The sequence below is a fragment of the Nansenia antarctica genome, assembly GCF_963989245.1.
Source record: "Nansenia antarctica genome assembly, chromosome: 2".
Lineage (NCBI taxonomy): Eukaryota > Metazoa > Chordata > Actinopteri > Argentiniformes > Microstomatidae > Nansenia > Nansenia antarctica.
In genome coordinates, this window is record NC_137675.1 from 32,541,311 (window position 1) to 32,561,385 (window position 20,075).

A 20,075-nucleotide genomic window follows, 5' to 3' on the forward strand; every position below is an offset into this window, starting at 1 on the left:
TATCCGAGCCTACAACAAAATGTACTCTGTCATTGTATTAAGGCATTGTGTTCACAAAAGAATATTTCAAGTCATAAAATGGTGTTGGTCCTCTTGTTTTATAATTTAAGTATCTTTGACAACACTCATCGCTTTGCCTGTACGTCAATGTAAATCAGTCAAAAATAACACTGGAAATGGGTAGGCTATTAGAAGAATATTTGGGTGGTGTGATGGGCGTAAAACGTCATTCACCACATAAAAAACTAAATTAACAAAGTACCTACCCCAAATGGACCATAATAACCACAGCATCGGCCTATGTTGCAACAGAATGTGACGAAAGAAAGCGCGCCTCCTGGGATGTCTCAGTCGCTGAGCTGAAGGCATTTATTGCTCTGCTATATGTGAGGGGTGCATACTGCCGGAAAAAACATTGAAATTGAAAGTTTCTGGTCGGAGAAATGGGGAAATGCCTTTTTCAACTCCACATTATCTCAGAACCGGTTTCGGGAGATCATGCGCTTTCTGCGCTTTGACAGGAAGGAGACCCGACGCTCCCGGTTGACCACAGACAGGTTTGCGCTCATGGCTGAAGTGTGGGAGAGATTCAGACAAAACTGCATCTCATGCTACAAGCCAGGGCAGGACATCACCGTGGACGAACAGCTGTTCCCGACGAAAACAAGGTGCCGGTTCACGCAATATACCCAACAAGCCAGATCAATTTGGAATTAAGTTTTGGCTGGCAGCAGATGTTGAGAGCAAATACCTGCTGAATGGCTTCCCATACCTGGATACAAGCAGACCAGCCACGCAGTCCCTCGGAGAGAATGAGTAGACTTTGAATCATATCATTGTAATTGCTAGGCAACGACATAAACAATGCAATGCCGCGTAGAGGGACTATTGTTTGTGCCGTTGCCTATAGCGGTTATAATGCATTTTTATATGTGGGTCGATTTGACGTCGTGGCGGTTATCTATATAAATGCCTGTATTTTTTATTTAGATGTATCTATACCATATTTAATAATAGGAAGTGCAACACAACACAATTTTAGGAAAAGTCAAAGACGGGGATACTTCAATATTTTATTAAAACATAGTTATGTACAATTGAAAAACCCACTTGGGTCAAATTGACGTCATGGCGGTTCTAGTGTTAAAAACACACTGTATATATATATATCATTTTTTTTTTTAATGTCTTAGACATAAGTGTCTGCATGTCTCACTGATCCTGAATCTCACTGAATCTCTACATGGATGTCAGCCCACCATCTCAAGCTCAACTTTTTAAAAAAAATATAAAGTAATTTTTTCTGAGCGGGGCAGTCCCACTCATATTTTTCATTTTATTGGACAGATATAGTGAAGACAGACAGGAAAGTAAGGAGAGAGGGCATGTCAGCAGGGCATGGGCCGGACTCGAACCCATGCCGACATGGGCATATGTGTGCACTGTAGACCGCGGTGCTAGACCACTGGACCACCCCAGGCCACCTCAAGCTCAACCTTAACAAGACTGAGCTACTCTTCTGGGAAAGCCTGCCCTCTCCAAGACTTCTCCATCACAGAGGAGAACTCTACTGTAACCCCCTCCCTGACAGCCAAGAACCTTGGAGTGATCCTGGACAACCGCCTATCCTGTGCGGAGAACATCGCAGCGACAGCACGCTCCTGCAGATTCTTCCTTTACAACATGAGAAGGATACGACCATTCCTCATCAGAGAAGCAGCGCAACTCTTGACCCACTCACTGGTCATCTCCCGCCTTGATTACTGCAACGTACTCCTGGCTGGGCTCCCCGCCTTACCCCCCTCCTTCGCACCCTGCACTGGCTCCCGCTAAAAGCTCGCATCAGATTCAAGACCCTGGTGCTGGCCTACCAGGCAGCTAAAAGAACAGCCCCAGCCTACCTGCATATCTTCTTCTATCACTGAGACTGCCAATGGCCCCGGGCCTGAGCTAGATCACTCTTCCTGCGTGATGATTCACTTGCTTAGTCAAATGTATCGTTTGTGGGGCGCTTAGGTGGCGTAGCGGGTAAAGCGCTGACCATGTAACCGCAGGGTCCCCAGTTCGATTCCGGCTGGGGACATATCCTGCACGTCATCCCTCCTCTCTCTCTCACCCATCCTTCCTGTCTAAATCTTCACTGTATCTGTCAAATAAAATGAAAAATATGAGTGGGACTGCCCCACTCAAAAAAAAAAAAAAGCATCTGCTAAATGCCAAACATGTAAATGTAAAGACTGGATGTCCCGAAATGATGATGGCCCTGGTGACTCAGAGTATGTTCCAGTGTTTGGCCCCTCGCACCGCTAACAGGTGATGCAGGGGTGCGTGTGTGTGAGGACTCACCCGGAGGTAGTTGAGGGTGGAGTTGGACAGGCCGCATCTGGTGATGTTCTTGGACAGCTGGTCCAACATCTGGGGGTCCTGGGCCTGGCAGACACACGGACACACGGGTCAGAACTCATCTTAGAATGAATGATTTTATTTAAATGAAATGAGTCAGAGGAGACTGGGGGGGTGGGGGTAGGAGGCTAAGTGGGGTCAGGGGACACTGGGGGGGTAGGAGGGTAAGTGGGGGGGTGTAGGAGTGTAAGTGGGGGCCAGGGGACACTGGGGGGGGGGGTGTAGGAGTGTAAGTGGGGGCCAGGGGACACTGGGGGGGGGGGGGGTGTAGGAGTGTAAGTGGGGGCCAGGGGACACTGGGGGGGGGGGGTGTAGGAGTGTAAAGGCCGGTTTAGGCTTCTGCGTAAAGTCGACGCCGTAGGCTACGCGTAAGCTTACGTAGTCCCGCGTGGACGTGCGTAGCCTGGACGTGCTCCTCTCAAAAAATCTATCCACGCGTCAGAGTAAGCTCTGTGATTGGTCCGCTTGGTAGCACATGATTCAGACAAGATTCCGACTCTCTCGTCGCCCAAAATGCGGAAGTCATGACAGAAATGTCATTCACCTTTTCTGTAATTACTTATTAATAAAGATTTGAAAAATTATGATAACCATCGTATTATCTTAGTTTAATGTCATTTCAATGCATCATAGAACTTTTATTTACAACATAACAACAAAAAGATCGCTATTATGCCGCTTAGAGCTTTGAGCTCCGTTGAGTTCCTAACCGGAAGAGGCACAGCACAGGGGCTGAAAACACACTGCCACCTAGCGATGTGACGGTGTAATTGCAGCGCGGCCTACGCAGAAGTGTAAATTGCGAGACCTACGTAAGAATGTACGTAAGCTACGCACGTAAATTCGACGCAGAAGCCTAAACCGGCCTTTAGTGGGGGCCAGGGGACACTGGGGGGGGGGGGGGGGTAGGAGGGTAAGTGGGGGGTGTAGGAGTGTAAGTGGGGGCCAGGGGACACTGGGGGGGGGTGTAGGAGTGTAAGTGGGGGCCAGGGGACACTGGGGGGGGGGTAGGAGGGTAAGTGGGGGGGGTAGGAGGGTAAGTGGGGGTCAGGGGAGACTGGGGGGGAGGAGGGTAAGTGGGGGTCAGGGGAGACTGGGGGGGAGGAGGGTAAGTGGGGGTCAGGGGAGACTGGGGGGTAGGAGGGTAAGTGGGGGTCAGGGGAGACTGGGGGGGAGGAGGGTAAGTGGGGGTCAGGGGAGACTGGGGGGGAGGAGGGTAAGTGGGGGTCAGGGGAGACTGGGGGGGAGGAGGGTAAGTGGGGGTCAGGGGAGACTGGGGGGGAGGAGGGTAAGTGGGGGTCAGGGGACACTGGGGGGGGGGGTAGAAAACACAGGAGGAGGTGGGCTCACTGTAACGCATGTTGCTGGCCATGGGGTGAAGTGTGAGTCCCTTTGTGTGTGTGTGCGTGCGTGCGTGCGTGCGACAGACTCACGTGCATGGCCAGGATGCTGCGGGGGATGAGCTCGCGGTGCTGCCTGATGCTGAAGTGCCACGTCTTTATCCTCATCATGTCATCAAACATGAACTCCAGGTACAGACGGCCCTCCACACACACCTGTGCCAGGGAGTCAGACACATTTATTTCTACAGCCCCTATCCCAGACCAGGGGGCACACAGTGCATTACACATTTGTCGTACACTTGTTATCTGTTTCTTGTTCTTATTTCCACTTGTTTACCTTTTCTTTTAACCTGCTATAACTTCTGCTCTGTATTATGTTGTTATATTATAACAACATAATACAGAGCAGAAGTTATAGCAGGTTAAAAGAAAAGGTAAACAAGTGGAAATAAGAACAAGAAACAGATAACAAGTGTACGACAAATAATAACAAGACACAGAGAGACAGGCTTTTGTGGTTAGCCAAAACCTGTCTGTATAGGACAGTCTTGAGCTGTTTTTAAAAGTTTCGACCGAGACCGCTGATCTAAGTTCAGGGCTCGACAGTAACGCCGTTTTACTTGTCCGGAGCAAGTAAAACTTTTGCCGGGTTTGTTTGCGCGAGCACAACGACGCTGCTAGATCCTGGATGTGTTTACCTGTATGCAGGAAGAACAACAGACGGCGCAGGCGCCAGACTAGACTAGATGATCGTGAGTGAAGATATTATCAAAGCGTACGCGCCTGTCGATCACCCGTAATCTTTGATAATATCTTCACTCACGATCATCTAGTCTAGTCTGTTGTTCTTCCTGCACAGGTAAACATATCCATTTAGCAGCGTCGTTGTGCTCGCGCAAACAAACCCGGCGAAAGTTTTACTTGCTCCGGACAAGTAAAACGGCGTTAATGTCGAGCCCTGCAGTTTCAAGGGAAGAGCATTCCAGAGTTTGGGAGCCACGGTTTGGAATGCTCGATCACCTTTGGTATTTAATCTGGCACGGGGGACGACCAACAAACCCTGGTCAGAGGACCTGAGAGACCTACTGGGGCTGTAAGGACGCAGGAGGTCACAGATGTAGGCAGGTGCCTGACCATGAAGGGCTCGGTAAGTGATGACCAGAACCATGAAATGAATTCTAAGTTTGATGGGGAGCCAGTGTAGGGATGCTAAGATTGGGGAGGGGGGGGGGCCGGGGTCAGAGGTCAACACACAATCAAACATGAACTCCAGGTACAGACGGCCCTCCACACACACCTGGGGAGGGGGGAGGGACCGGGGGGCAGGGGTCAAACACCGGGGTCAGGCATACACACAAAGACTGTTACGGATGGCACACACACACAGGCACATGCACGCACAGACACGCACACTCTCACACACACACACAGACACACAGACACACAGACACACAGACACACACACACACACACACCTGTGTGAACATGGGCTTGCCGTTCTGCGTCACCATGGTGCACTGGTCACAGTCCAGAGAGACAAAGTTGTTGTGGAACGACTCCTTGGGGTGCTTCAGGACGTAGTACAGCTCGGTGGCGCCCCCCTCGAATATACTCCGGAAGTACCGCGGGATCAGCGTCCGCCCAATCGCTGCGGGGGGGGGGGGGGGGGGGGGGGGGGACACAGGAAGTGTGAGAATAGCGCGACCGTACGACGATCGGAAAAAATGCTCTTACTGTCTTCCAAGGTGTGTGTGTGTGCAAGTGTGTGCGAGTGTGTGCGAGTGTGTGCGTGTGTGTGTGTGTGTGTGTGTGTGTGTGAGTGTGTGTGTGTGTGTGTGTGTGTGTGTGTGTGTGTGTGTTAGGGCTGCACGATTTGGGGAAAAAATCTAATTGCGATTATTCTGACAGATATTGCGATTGCGATTTAATTTGCGATTATTATTTTTTTAAAGAGGTTTTTGTAAAGTGCGGCCATATCTCCGGCTAGGAAGGTCGTATCAACGTGCAGTTTGTTTGTACGTCTTCAGGCCTGGTTGCTTTAAAGTCAAGCTTCAGTTTAAGATTCACTGTGTAATAGATTTAAAACATGTGATGGAGCATTACTAACCTGACTCAGATGGTTTGTTTCACACAACCATCTAGGAGAGCTCCATTGGAAGCTGTTTGAAAAAGGGCAGGTACTTTCAAAAGTACTTGGCATTGGATGAATCTGTATCACCTCCTATCATGGGCTAATTTCAGAGTGCATTACCACATGATACCAGCAAACTGTTAACTGCTCTAATTCTAATGCAAGGATGAGAACTTAAAAGATATGAATTGGAACAACATATTTATTTTATGGGTTTTTTAAACAGGTTTTTTGTTTCTCTCAACAAGTGTCCAAATGTTTTAACAATTCCAATATGAAAATAAAATAGGACCGTTCTACAAACAAGGTTATTCAATTATGGCTCAGGAGCAGCATCAAAATATTGCACATACTGCAATCAAGTTAAATAAAGTGATAATAAAAATGTCCAGTAAAGAATAATAGGTCCTTTCTGTAAACATTGAAATAGATAAAGCAGGAAAGTATACCGTTTGCAGGCAACTCTTCAACTCAAAGTCGTAATGTATGAAGTGCACGGTGAGACTGAGATACGGCTCGGTCGTCCTGCCCGACAGATCGGTTGTTGTTGTTGCATAGTACTCGACATTTTTTCAGCTCCGTCTCAAGTATCTTCCTACATTCCGCATACATTTCTGGGATGGCCACATGACTTAAGTACGTGCGCATATCTTTTATCCAGCGTTTGGATGAGTTTTTTTAAACCCTTGCTCCGTGTTAATAGACACCATGGGCCCTATTATGCACTTCTTAACTTGCCGTCTTAAGTGTTAATTAAGACGCACCACCAGGTTAAGACCTACCACCACCCTTATTATGCGCTTCATACGCGCTACTGCTATTATGCAGGTGTCGATAGGCGCCCACACATAAGACGTAAAACTCCCGTGCATATATTGCTCATTGTGGGAGTGTTCATATGTTAATGAAGTGCACTAGGCGCCCCTGCTATTATGCGATCTGACTTTGCTCCTATCGCTAAGAAATGGTTTGAAAAGTTCTTAAGTTTAGACTTCATGCACGTTTTGAAACACGAGCGCGCCTCCGCGGTTTGCGCATGCATGTGGGCACACATGAACACGCACGTGGCTCCACGGCAAGACGTCAATTACGGTCACAGTATAAATGCTTTATTTCAGAAGGGAGAGGCCAGCGCTGTACAGTATGTTGCCTCCGCATACTGTGCACATACAGTACGAGCATGCCGTGCCCGTGCGTAATATAATGACATCAACATCTGTCATTCCTGCAGTCTTCCAGCGACCCCTCTGTAATACTTCTCAACTCACAAGGGAGGTATTGCCGTGTTTATTCAGAAAATAATGATTGCTGTGTTTATTCTGAATACTATATCACACAAGGTTGTTCCATGTTGCCAGGTGACTGTCTCCCTTCCGTCTCCCTGTCTGCAGTTGAACTTAAACCAGCTGACCTGTTCTTTCCTTTAACGAATTTGAGTATAAGGTTCCCTTGCACAGAAAACGAGTAAGCTCGAGATAAATGTTTATTAACAAATGATTTCGCGCCGTTCCAAAGATTGCGAACTGACGAGCCTTGACCTCATGCACGAGCGTGTTACTTTCTTCTGCAGAGAAGCGCGCTGACCTCCTTCTCAGGACTTCCATAATAGCATAACGCTAATGACTCAACGCAGCCGGTTCTTAAAGGGAATGGCACCTGGCACGCTGATTGGGTTGATTGAGAAGACGCCCAAAACACACCCATGACTAATTTCTTTGCTTAGCGCCGGGTTTTAGGCGCCCACTACCGCACGCATAATAGCAAAGTGGCCTTGACCACGCCTCCACGTCTTAAGTTTAGATCTACCGCCTCGTCTTATTGATGAAGTGCATAATAGGGCCCCATGTCTTTAGCGAGGTAGTGCGTGATGGAATTGGTTATTTCACGATGCCTTCGTGAGCCCTTTTCATACGGCGTAACAGCCGCAAACGACTCTAAAACACTAGGTTGCTTAACGTTAGACCGGGCTACGGGACTTTCACTTAACTCTCCGTTTCTGACCGTACACTCGTCATAGAGCTGCCTGTGATACTTTTTCAAGTGCTGATACAGGTTTGTGGTGTTGCCTCTGGATGTAGCGATTGTTCCACGACAGGTTGTGCGCAACACCTGCTGTTGTTGCACATCTGTCGTCCTAAACCCAAAATACAACAGAAGTAGATATGCACGATATTATCGGCGCCGATATTGGGAAATTAATGTTATTAAATATTTATCGGTTTTATTACATTTTAGCCGATATAGAGCCGATAATATGAAGCCGGAAATATTTCCGGTTCCGGTTGTCGCGCTCATGATGCTGCGCCTGCGTACAGCCACGCAGTGTAGAGACGAGAGCGAAACATGGCTTCCCCGGTGTGGACATTTTTCTGAGTTTCTGAGGCAGATAGTGCGTTTGCAATTTGCAATACATGTTCGGCAAAAGTTCGGTGAACTACCGTAATAAGCCTAAGAAAGTTCAACTGTTCAAAAAGTGCAACTTCTCTGCTTTCAGAAACGGTTTGAATTTTTTAGATTGGGCATATAGTTCATGAATTACGATAGTTTGAAGGAACGCTGTAAAATCCTGTCAGCGCCGACAGCTCCGGTTTCGGAGCAAGACGCGAATCTATCGGCATTAGTCAAATACATGCCCACATCCAGTCATCCGCTCACTGCTCTCCATCAAAAATGGCACATCCATCAATAATATTACATAATAACAACTGCTCTGATTAGATTGCTTAGATTGTTTAATACATCAACGGGGGGAAAAGCGAGATGAACTCGCGAGTATCATGCTTCCTCCATTGAACGGAAAGTCCTATCTATTCCATTCAAAGTGTTTTAGCCTTCCCCCTTTCCACTGGTAATAAGGAATTGGCAAGAATAGATGGATATAAATAGATCAACATAATGCAGCACTATCATGCACAGATCAGCCTTAAAACATGTAACGTTAGATATATAACGGAGCGATGTATTTCTACGGAAAGGCTGACTGACGCGGGGCTCATACAATCTCCGCGTTTGTTATAGATACGAGTGCTCCGGTGTCTTGCTGGTAGTCAAATATATTTATTTATATATACAGCATATGGATGTTATGTGCCTGTTACCTGCCGCTTTCAGTTCTAATAGTTTAGATCTCGATACCAGGGAAACGCCGACATGTGTTAAAAGGGAGCAAGACGCGAATCTACCGGCATTTGACATGAGTGAACGGCAAAAATGGCTGGACGGCACAGCTTAGGATTCCATTGAAGTTACAGTTAAGATTTCAACATTTGAAGAGTCAGAAGTGTTCTCTTAGTTGTGTTAACAATAGTGATGTAAGTAAGATTTGGTGAGATCACTATGGAATATTAAATCATCAATCTTTGCTCACTACATAGCCTTTCTTACCTTCAGGTGTGCATGAACTACAGGTTATCAACTGTGAAATTATATCTGTTCTCATATCGGTTATCGGCCACGAGAAGCGGGTAAACATCGGTTATCGGTATCGGTTGGAAAAAATGCATATCGTGCATCCCTAAACAGAAGTGCTGTTTTTGAAGCGATTTATCCACACCATTAATGTTGCTAGCTACTGAAACGTCTTCACAGATTCACACGTGGGCGTTTCACGTGCAGTGTTGTTGTTGTTGGGCGTGTGCGTTCATTGACGTTGAATCCGACGCGCTGTATAACGTATCCCAAATCGCAGGCGTTGCGATTTGCTAATCGCATCATCTCAAATCGCGATTTCGATTTAAAATCGATTAATCGTGCAGCCCTAGTGTGTGCGTGTGTGTACTTACTGTAGCGCTTGGGGCCGTCCTCCAGACAGAAGGTGATGGTCAACATGGCGTCATCCTCAAAGAACTCTGTGGTGAAGGCATCCCACCACAGGTTGTCACACTCCTGGAAGGGGGGGGTGGGGGGGGGGGGGTAGGGGAAAAAGAAAGAAAGATGGGGGGAGTGAATTAGGGAGGAGATAGAGAGAAGTCAGGGTAGGAGCGAGAGGAGGGAGGGATGAGGAGAGAGAACATAGCCATCAGGACTCTGAACGCCTCCCTCCAGCCCCCTCCTCACTGTCCTAACTGACATGCATACTAGGGGTGCAACGGTTCAGTTGGCCCACGGTTCGGTACGGTTCGGTATTTTGGGTCACGGTTTTCGGTACGGTTCGGTTCAGAAACAAATGCTACTATTTATTTACAAACTGTTACTTTACTTTGCTTATACATATGGAACTTTAACATACACATGTATATGTAATGTATATAATGTATATAAACAAAAAACACTTTCAAATGTCCCCCCAAAAAATAATATTTCGAAAGTAAAAGTGCACTTTAGCCTTGACAGCTGGTAGCCCGTATGCAAACAGGAGGAAAACAAATTCACACTTCAAACAAACAAATTCACACTACAAAAGTAACACTTTTTAAAAATAATAAAATAGTTTAACTATTTTAAATAAACATATCCTTACTTCAACTATTCAGGATGTAAATGCAACTTCAATTATCATCGATCTATTTATCTATTATGAGGTTCTTATGTAAAAATATAAGCATGTCAACATTCTCTGCAGCAAGGCGAGAGCGGTTTGCAGTGACAATGTCCCCAGCAGTGGAGAAAATTCTCTCACTTGCAACAGACGTTCCCGGGACACAGAGGTGTCTCTGTGCAACTTGTGCAACATGGGGGAACTTGCACCTGTTGACCTGGTGACTTCCTCCTCAATGATCTGGGCAATGGACTTGGGCTGTTCATCTGCCTTGAAGACCGCCCCAAATAGCTCTGCCATTGCTGTCTTCTTCTGGGGAGGTGATGAGGATGGATTTTGTTCCTCTGTGTATGGCCCAGCTTTCTCTGCTTGACCCTGCAAGAATAATGAAAAATGTTTATTTTATTTTTTTAATTAACAACTGTGATAAGGACATAAAATATATAATAACAGCCATCTAAATGATAAAATCACACATGGTTAACTAAAAACATCAATCATGAATAATAAAATAATAGACTACCTGCTGTTCATGCTACAGAATGTCTGTGGTGAGATCCCTGTAGAGTCTGGCACGAGAGGCTTCATCAAGGGAAGGCAGGGATTTGAACCTGGGGTCCAGGGCTGTGGCTCTTTGGAGGTATGCTTGGAGATCAGGGTCTGTGTACCTCTTTTCCAGGTCCTGGGTAATGGCTGCTTTGGCTAGTTTGATGGCTGCACTGTCCTCATCTCCTGGTGCCATGGATTTCAGTATCATTTCCTTCAGGGGGAGTATCATTGATGTGGTGGGGGATGTTTCACTGCTCATGAGAGTGGTCACGGTTTTTAGTGGTTTTAGTAGGTCAATGACTTCTTCTGCCAGTTTCTGTTCACTGTCAGACAACATCGCCATGTTCTTGGCAGAAACCTTAACACCTTTGTCTAGTAAGGCAGAGTAGATGGCGGGCTGCTGTTCCACATAGCGTTCCAACATGTCATGTGTTGTATTCCAACGAGTTGCGACATCGTGGATTAATTTGTGTTTTGGTAAGTCTAACATATCTTGTTTAATTGTCAGAATATGGTGGGCTGTGGTGCTTTTGTGGAAGAAAGTGACTGCATGTCTGATCTTACCCAGGAGGCGGGACACCGGGGTTATTGCCACTGCCTTCTTGGCGGCAAGATTTACAACGTGCGCAAAGCAGCCGATCTGTGGCCCCAGTCCACCAGCTTCATGGATCGCATTTACGATATTTGCTGCGTTGTCTGTTGTAACGGGAATTGTTATGTTTGGCCTCTCCAACTTCCACTCAGTCACTGCATTTGTTAGTTCCTCTGCCAGGTGCGCGCTGGTATGGCTTTCGTATAGTGGACGAGTTTGCAGTACTGCGCTCTTCATCTCCCAATCCGGTGACATGTAGTGGACCGTGACAGTGAGGTAACTCTCCGTTGCCCGGGAGGTCCAACCATCCGTAGTCAGTGCAAAGCTCTGTGTTTTTGCCAAATCGTCTTCAATGCCTCTGCGCGTTATTTGGTAAATACCGGGGATTATTTTGGTGCTGAATGATGTACGGGAGGGGACACTGTAACGGGGCTCGAGAGTTTTTATCAGATTTCGAAAACCCAAATCTCCAACCACCGAAAAGGGCTGCAAATCCTTTGCAATGAACATCCCCACTGCATTGGTTATTTTTTTGTGTTTCTCTGAAGTGGTAGTGTACGTCTGTCCGAACGCATCAGAGAGAGAGACTGCTGTCTGCTCACTGACGCTACCTGACTGGCTTTCCTGCTCCCAGTCAGTGTTATCGTTGAGTGGTAGCGGCGAATATGCTGGTTCATGTTAGAGGTGCATCCATTCGCATATGGCACACGCTTTAAGCAGAGCTTGCAGACAGTAATGTTTCTGTCCACTGTTTTTTCCCCCTTATTGTCGTATTCAACGGGAAAAGCGAAATGACCCCACACCGCAGACTTGTAGGAATCCGGGGCTTCCTCAAACTGTTGCCTCTCAACTGGGTTCGCCATGTTTTCTAATCCGTTCGCCATCTTCACCTTTTTTTTCTCTAACAGTGTTTTTGTTTCTTCCCTGTGATTGAATATTAGGCAGCCAATTAGGCAGTAAGGATGTACAACTGCGTTCCAGACCAACTCGACCTCTGACCAAAGGCCGCTTTCGAGGCATTCACGCGGACGCTCCGGCGCTCTCAGAGCTAATTTACGAACGCGGCCAAATCGCAGCATAAACCGAAAACCGTCACGGTTCACTAGTGAATTGAGCCGTGGAACGCAAACCATACCGTCCGTAAAAAAGCCGAGAACCGTTGCACCCCTAATGCATACCATTGTTTGGTGTCGTCTATTTATGTGATTGTTTTGTCTGATGTTGTCTATTGAGCACTTCCATATTTTGGTCAATTGTGTGCTGCAGTGCAACGTTTAGAAGAACCAGAGGCTGCGCTGTCCCGTACTATCCTAACAGTGCCTGAGGAAACCATCCCAACGAGGAGAGATGAGTGGGTACGGAGAGGATGAGCTCCTTACCTCTGTCCAGTTCTGTAGCCGCTTGTTGAGTTCAAATATCCGGTAGTCTGTCTGGTTCCCGTACGGCGTGTGCCTCCTGAGAGAGGGGGAGAGGAGAAGGAGGGGTTAAGTAAGTAAGCAGACTGCAAATAAACACAGCTACATTTCAAGACATCCCTTTTTTTTCTTCCACCAAGCCCAACTCAACCTGTGGAGACCGAGGAGGATGTGACAGGTGTTAGCATTATGGTTCTAGCCCGGGTTTTTTTGCACTCTGAAATTGTGGTGGTATTTTCTTTTCTTTTTGGTACAATAACGCTTAAAGACCATTTTTTTTTCGCTTCGTGCCGCACTTGTGGTGTGGAGGCTCCCGAGGGACCGTGTGTAGTGACCTCCCGCTGGTTGTCACATAAAAAAAATAAAATAAAATTCTTCTGAGTGGGGCAGTCCCACGCATATTTTTCATTTTATTGGACAGATATAGTGAAGACAGACAGGAAAGTAAGGAGAAGAAGGGAGAGAGGGCATGTCAGCAGGGCATGGGCCGGGTTCCAAACCCATGCCGACATGGGCATATGTGTGCACTGTAGACCGCGGTGCTAGACCACTGGACCACCCCAGGCCACGGTGGTCACAGTTTAAACATGATTGGTTTGACGGTCGGTGGTGGAGTTACATGCTGCAGGACTGTGAATGCTGCAGGGTGTGAATGCTGCAGGGCTGTGAATGCTTCACAGGGACAGGGAAGGCTCTGAACCCACCACATCAGGTTAGACAGGGTTCGATATTAACGGGTTGCCTGATTGCCCGGGGCAAGTAAAAAAATCACCGGGTTTGTTTGCGCGACAGCGAGGCCGCTGCTGGATCCTGGATCTGTGTATTGGTGTGCAGGAAGAACAACGGACGGCGCAGGCGCCAGACCAGACTAGATGATGGTGGAGTGAAGATGTCAGCAGCGTTGTCGCTGTCGCGCAAACAAACCCAGCAAATGTTTTACTTGCCCCGGGCAAACTGGCAACCGTTAATGTTAGGGATGTCCCGATCCGATACTGAGATCGGATATCGACCCGATATTGGTCCTGAATGCTGGATCGGAGATCGGACCAGAAAAAAAAGAGGCTCCGATCCGCGTGCCCGATCGGCGTGCCCGTTCCGGCGTGTCGCTCAAGTGACGACAACAGTAGTCGCCAGTGGTCACGTGCATGACAGTTGGCTAGTAGCTTTGTGAGAAAAACAGTGAACAAAAACGCGTGTCGCAGAAATGCTTCACGCGAGTCCTATATGCGCTTAAAATGCGCATAGCGCTTCACGCGAGTCCTATATGCGCTTAAAATGTGCATAGCGCTGCGCTGTGTGCTTCCGGTTTCATTACAAAGAGGTTAACCCTATATGTGCCTGACGTCTAACAACATTCAAATGACTCTAACTTCATATTTTTTCGGATTTCAATGTATGACACATCATTTGAAAGCTTATGATCCGTAGTTCCAATCCACAACACGTCGCATTTGTTGCTTTAATAAAGGCTGGCAGTTTTTAATTTAACTGTTGTTGGTGTGGACTATATACTGGGGAGGTATTTGTTATTATTCAGGGGTAAAAAAATGTATACAAATATCGGATCGGTATCGGTATCGCCGATACCCGTAGCCCAGGTATCGGTATCGGTATCGGTAGTGAAAAAGTGGGATCGGGACATCCCTAGTTAATGTGGAACCCTGGGTCAGGCTACAGCTCCATCAACCTCCTACTTTCAGTTCAACACGACTACGGGTGGACCAGGACGTCTCTGGACGACCACACTGTGCCCAGCAGAAGGCTCTGCCTCAGGGGAGGCTGGTGGAGGCAGACATGGGAGGATGGGCTCATTGTAACGGAACAGACATGGGATGAGGAATGGTGTCAAACACCTGGATCCTTGGATTTCTCCCTCCAGCAGCCTCCCCTGGTAATAATAACTTTTTGTAATAATTTTTATTTATATAGCGCTTTTCCTGCAAACGTTGTCATTTGTCATTATCATTATAAAAACATGGTTTTCACCAGGTACGAGGAGGAAGAAGGGCTTTGATAGTCATCAGGTGTTTTTACAGATTATTTGTTTATTTACATTATCTGTTTTCTATTGTTGGTAAATATGTAAATACGTAAATAAATTTGATTTAATAAAAAAAATATTATATTAATTTTGAAGTTAACTGTAGATTATTCATTATTAATCTCTGAGTATTGGAGAAGGGGTAGGATTAAATAAGCTTATGCTTCTTCCTACTCCTTTTCGGACATGTTAAGTAAATAGTGTTTTTTGTTTTGTTTTGTTTTTTCTTGGGTTTTTTGTTGTTTTTTGTTGTTATAACTATTTCTTTTTTCACATGTACGAAATAAAGCTTTCATTCATTCATTATATAATCATCATTTAATTATTTAGTCATTTAAAGGCAATATTAAAAAGATGGGTTTTTAGTCTTGACTTGAACATATTTGCTGAGGTTGCATCCCTAATGTAAACTGGCAGTGCATTCCACAATCTGGGTGCATAAAATGAGAATGCAGCCTCACCAAATCTCTTCTTTTGTACATGTGGTACACAGAGAAAACCAGCGTCAGAAGACCTGAGAGCTCTATTGGGCTGATATGCTAGCAAAAGGTCTTTCAGATATTCTGGTGCTGTGCCAGTGAGAGCTTTATAAACAAGCAGAAGGAGGTACAGTGGAGGAGACACCTAGGTGAGTCTTACCCTATCCCAGGCTCCAGGTATGTGGGGGGGTACATTGGGGTTGGGCTGCAGAGAGAGAGAGAAAGAGAAGAGAGAGAAACAATTGTCACATAGAGGCGATGATGCTGTCTTTTGATACTTGGCTTTATCTACAGAAACTCTTCAACTAATTAAATCTTCTACAGGTACTTTGTGCACTGGTCCAACAGAGGTTACCAATAACTTCTGGGCATTCTACTCGGCTCTATATACTTCTGAGATTGATTATAATGATCAAGCCGTTAGTTCCTTCTTGAACCCCTTACAGCTCCCCCAGCTTTCCCGGAATGACTCCCTTGATTTAGATTCTCCTATTACTCTATCTGAACTACACAAAGCTCTTTCATGCATGAATAAAGGCAAGTCACCAGGGTTGGATGGTTTACCACATGAATTTTATCTGGCCTTTTGGCCCCAAGTTGGCCCTTTACTGTTGGGAATGATTCATTCTGCAATCAACAATGGCTCCTTCTCCAAAAACAACAATATAGCTATAATTTCTTTGCTCTTGAAAAAGGGGAAGGACCCTACTGACTGCGGAAGCTATCGCCCCTTGTCAATTTTAAATACAGATACTAAACTGTATGCCAAAGTTCTAGCCTCACGACTGGAACCATTTATGACTACCTTAGTGCATGAAGACCAAACAGGCTTCATTAAAAGTCGCCTTGCCTCAGACAATTTTCGCCGCCTTCTCCATATTATTGACTCTTCGAATACTTCTGTTATTCTCGTGCTATTCTCTCACTTGATGCTGAGAGAGCCTTTGATCATCTCGAGTGGCACTTTTTATGGGCGGTTTTATGCTATATGGGCTTTGGAGATCATTATGTAGCTATGATAAAACTACTATATTCCAACCCGACAGCAATGGTTCTGACAGGGAACACATGCGCTAAACAATTCTCAGTATCCCGCAGCTCGTACCAGGGTTGCCCTCTCTCTCCTCTGCTGTTTGCCCTATCTCTTGAACCTGCGGCCCAGGCCGTTCGCCAGTCAGTCACCCATGATCCTATTACAGTCCACAACACCAAACATCACATATCTCTGTATGCTGATGATATCCTTCTTTTTATTCAGAATATCCCTCAGTCACTTCCTCACCTTCTAAATATCCGTAATAATTTCGGGTTACAAAATTAACTGGGGAAAATCAGCTCTATTGCCACTGAATGCCTCAGCTAGACAGTTAGATATCTCACTAAACATCCCAGTGGACCAGAATATTAAATATCTAGGTATTACTATCTACCCCTCAATTTCAAACACAGGATCCAGTGTTTCCCCTAGGTTTGCTGCCTTGGGGGGGTGGCATGGACCGCGGCATGGACCCCCCCCCCCCCCCCCCCCCAGGGGGTAAGACCCTGCGACATACCAGCGTCATGTCCAGGGGGTGTACTAACTTGTACATTAAGCCGCCTCACGCTACGGAAACAGGAGATAGGCTCCTGCCCTATGGGCCATTAGGCTCGAGAACCATCGGTTCTCAAGGCTACTTACTTATGTGGTCTTGACTACCTGTCCACTTTCTCACCTGGTTCTTGCGCTCTCTCTCTCTGGTGCACCATCCTGCTCTCTATCCTCCTCTCTCCCTCTTTTGCTGTCAACCAAAAGGCAAACAGAGTATTTATAATCTAATAAGAGGTATAAATTGATCCATATCAATTTATAACAATTATAATTGAATATTGGATTGCTATAAAAAACAGACATTTCCAATGCTTCAATCCACTGTCCATGTACTGTAAATATGCCATTATGGTATTACCATAAAGCCCAATTCTAGCAGAATAAGAAAGATAGTATATCTACTTTAAGTAAAATAATAAAGTGCATCCAGTTAGCTCTTTAGCTGGCATGTGTGCAGCAGACTAGCTCATCTAAGCACCTCTGAGCTAGCTAGTTAGCTTGCTAGTTCTTTGACACTATTTTACATACCATGAGACTCACGCATTTCAACCAGTTCTCACGCTCTCACGCCGCACCTGTATTTCTCACGGCGAGAAATAACAATTGTTTTACGGGACTTTTATATATAAATTCCTTGAAAGAAAGCTACCGAGTTTCGTGGCATCTTTCTGCACGCGCGTTAACTTGAGTCTGCAATCGAAGCGGCAGGCGAGCGCTGATGGAAGAACCTGTGTTCACGCGAGCTGCAAGAACGTAGCAAGCAGTGTTGCCAGATTGGGCTACTTTTGGTCACACTGGCCACTCGACAGAATCGGGTTGGGTTTTTAAAAAAGCGGATATTCTAGCCTACTTGTCAGATGTTTGGTGTCTACGTCCGTAATAATTCCTCTTTCTTGGGGGGGCGGGGGGTTCCGTTGGGGGGGCGGCCCGCCCCCCCAAGGCAATGGTAGGGGAAACACTGGTATCAATTCATTATAAGAATGTGCTGAAGGAGGTAGAATCCGATCTACAAAGGTGGAAAACTTCACCCCTCACATTTCATTCCCGTATCTCAGTTATTAAAATGAATATTCTTCCACGAATAAACTTTTTTAGTTCCATGCTCTCTCTAGCCCCACCAAGTGGTTATTGGAAGAAACTACCCTCTATTTCCTCCAATTTTATATGGGGGGGGGAAGAAGCCCAGACTCAAATTCTCAACCCTCCAGAGGCTAAAAAACGAAAGGGGATTGGGGCTACCAAACTTCGAATGGTATTATTGGTCCTTTGTGCTGCGTCCTCTCTCCACATGGTTTGATCCAGCTGCTCGTGTATCTTGGCGCCCTTTAGAGGAAAACATTGTCCATCCTCATAGGTTACACGATTCTAACATTTCTATTAAACAGTCCAAATTGAAATTCGGCTCCATCATCACTGAATTAATCTCAGTTTGGCGATGCGCAGAAAAGTTCTGCAAAATTTCACCCAACTGGTACCTCCATTCGCCTATATTTAAAAATTCAATTCTCCAGTTGGGAGGGCATCCAATCTCATTTCCCCAGTGGAGTGACAATGGAGTTTAGGGGTGGGCATCGATGATCGATAAGGTCTTGGTCGATCACAAAATATTTTGCTCGATAATCGTTTATTTTTATTTTTATATAATAATAATAATAATGGAAATTAGTTTGTCCACGTTATGTGTGAGAAATGAACTTTGCATTTGCCTTCGCATTGAATTTCACAACGCAGTACGGCATGACGGAAGTTCCCGTACGTTAGTGTAACCTGACCTCCAGTAATAGGTGCGCGATCTCCACTACTTCCTGAAAGGCACCTTGCATGTTCAATTGATTAATCAGCTGTGCGGTAAAACACACACTGCTTGGAAAATGGCGAAGCGAGCGAAACGAAGCTTGGTGTGGGAGCATTTTGATCTGAAAGGCGACCTCGTTCATTGCAAACACTGCGCAGTGACCTATAAATATAATACGACGACAACCCAGATGAAATACCACCTGCAAGCCGCACACCCGACCCTGACTGCTCCTTCGCTATCGCTACCTTGTACTTCTCAGCCCTCCATCATGCCTCATCTTATACGCGGGAAGTGTGATGCACAACGAGAAGAGAAAATAACGATGGCCATCTGCAAATTAATTGAAACAGATATTCTGCCGCTCAGTTTTGTCGAGGGTAGAGGATTTCGTGCGCTGATGCAAATAGTCGAGCCAGCATATCCTGTTCCATCGCGACGTTCCATAACCAGGCGCATCGAAATGCACTACCAGGAGTCGAAGGCAGGACACTAACGTTTTCAGTCATCCTCCTATTTGTGAGTAACTGTTTTTTTACTGCTCCTATGGTGAGTTACTTATTTTCTATATTTTTATTTATAATGTAAAATGTGTTTTTAAGTTAAACAATTTAGGCTACTCACTGCCTTGTTTAAGAGGATTGTTATCTGACTGTAGTGTCTAGTTAATGTGAATGAATGAATGTGTGCATTGTGCAATTCTGCAATAGCAACACAAATAAAGTTTTTTCCCCAAGGAAAACATGTTTGTTATTTCTGCCCTATTTTTTTTTTTCCTTTTTTTTAATGAAAAAAAACCTTATTGATTAATCGATAATTGATCGTTAATTCGTTACGATTATCGAACAAAAAATGTTGATCGTTTGCCCACCACTAATGGAGTTCATACACTCTCAGATTTATTTGGGGCTGAGGGTCTCCGCTCATTCCAAGACATTCAGAGAAACTTTCATTTACCGGGTAGCTCCTTTTTTTTCTACCTTCAGTTACGTACAGCAATGCACACATATGGGGTACCCTGGAATAGCGCATTAGACATGCATCCATTTCACATAGCATTCACCAGAGCCAGGGGTCAGGTCTCAGCTCTTTACTCCATCCTGGTTAAGGCTTCTTTAAAACCATTACATATTCACAGAGTATGGAAAGAGTCTTTATCACACAATTTAAATTGGCAATTAATCTGGCAAAACATATCCCTTTCCTCCAGAAATCCCAACCACCAGGGAAATTATGGGAATTTTGTATTTCTACTGGATTTT

General features: G+C 45.7%; 1 protein-coding gene across 5 annotated transcripts in view; it reads right to left on the reverse strand.

Moving 5' to 3' along the window:
- Positions 1-20,075, reverse strand: part of ldb1b (LIM-domain binding 1b) — a 72,320-nt gene that overhangs the window by 4,832 nt on the left and 47,413 nt on the right. For 3 of the 5 annotated variants that reach the window (XM_080522499.1, XM_080522496.1, XM_080522498.1), the window contains 6 exons: positions 15,591-15,635; positions 12,875-12,950; positions 9,660-9,762; positions 5,222-5,394; positions 3,837-3,959; positions 2,347-2,430 (listed from right to left, as the gene is read on the reverse strand). In XM_080522499.1, coding sequence (XP_080378625.1) covers positions 2,347-2,430; positions 3,837-3,959; positions 5,222-5,394; positions 9,660-9,762; positions 12,875-12,950; positions 15,591-15,625 — 594 coding nt within the window. In that variant the 5' untranslated portion in view covers positions 15,626-15,635. Of the gene's footprint in view, positions 1-2,346; positions 2,431-3,836; positions 3,960-5,221; positions 5,395-9,659; positions 9,763-12,874; positions 12,951-15,590; positions 15,636-17,142; positions 17,160-20,075 lie in introns of those variants that run through there. The other 2 variants (XM_080522500.1, XM_080522497.1) reach the window with 2 other exon arrangements.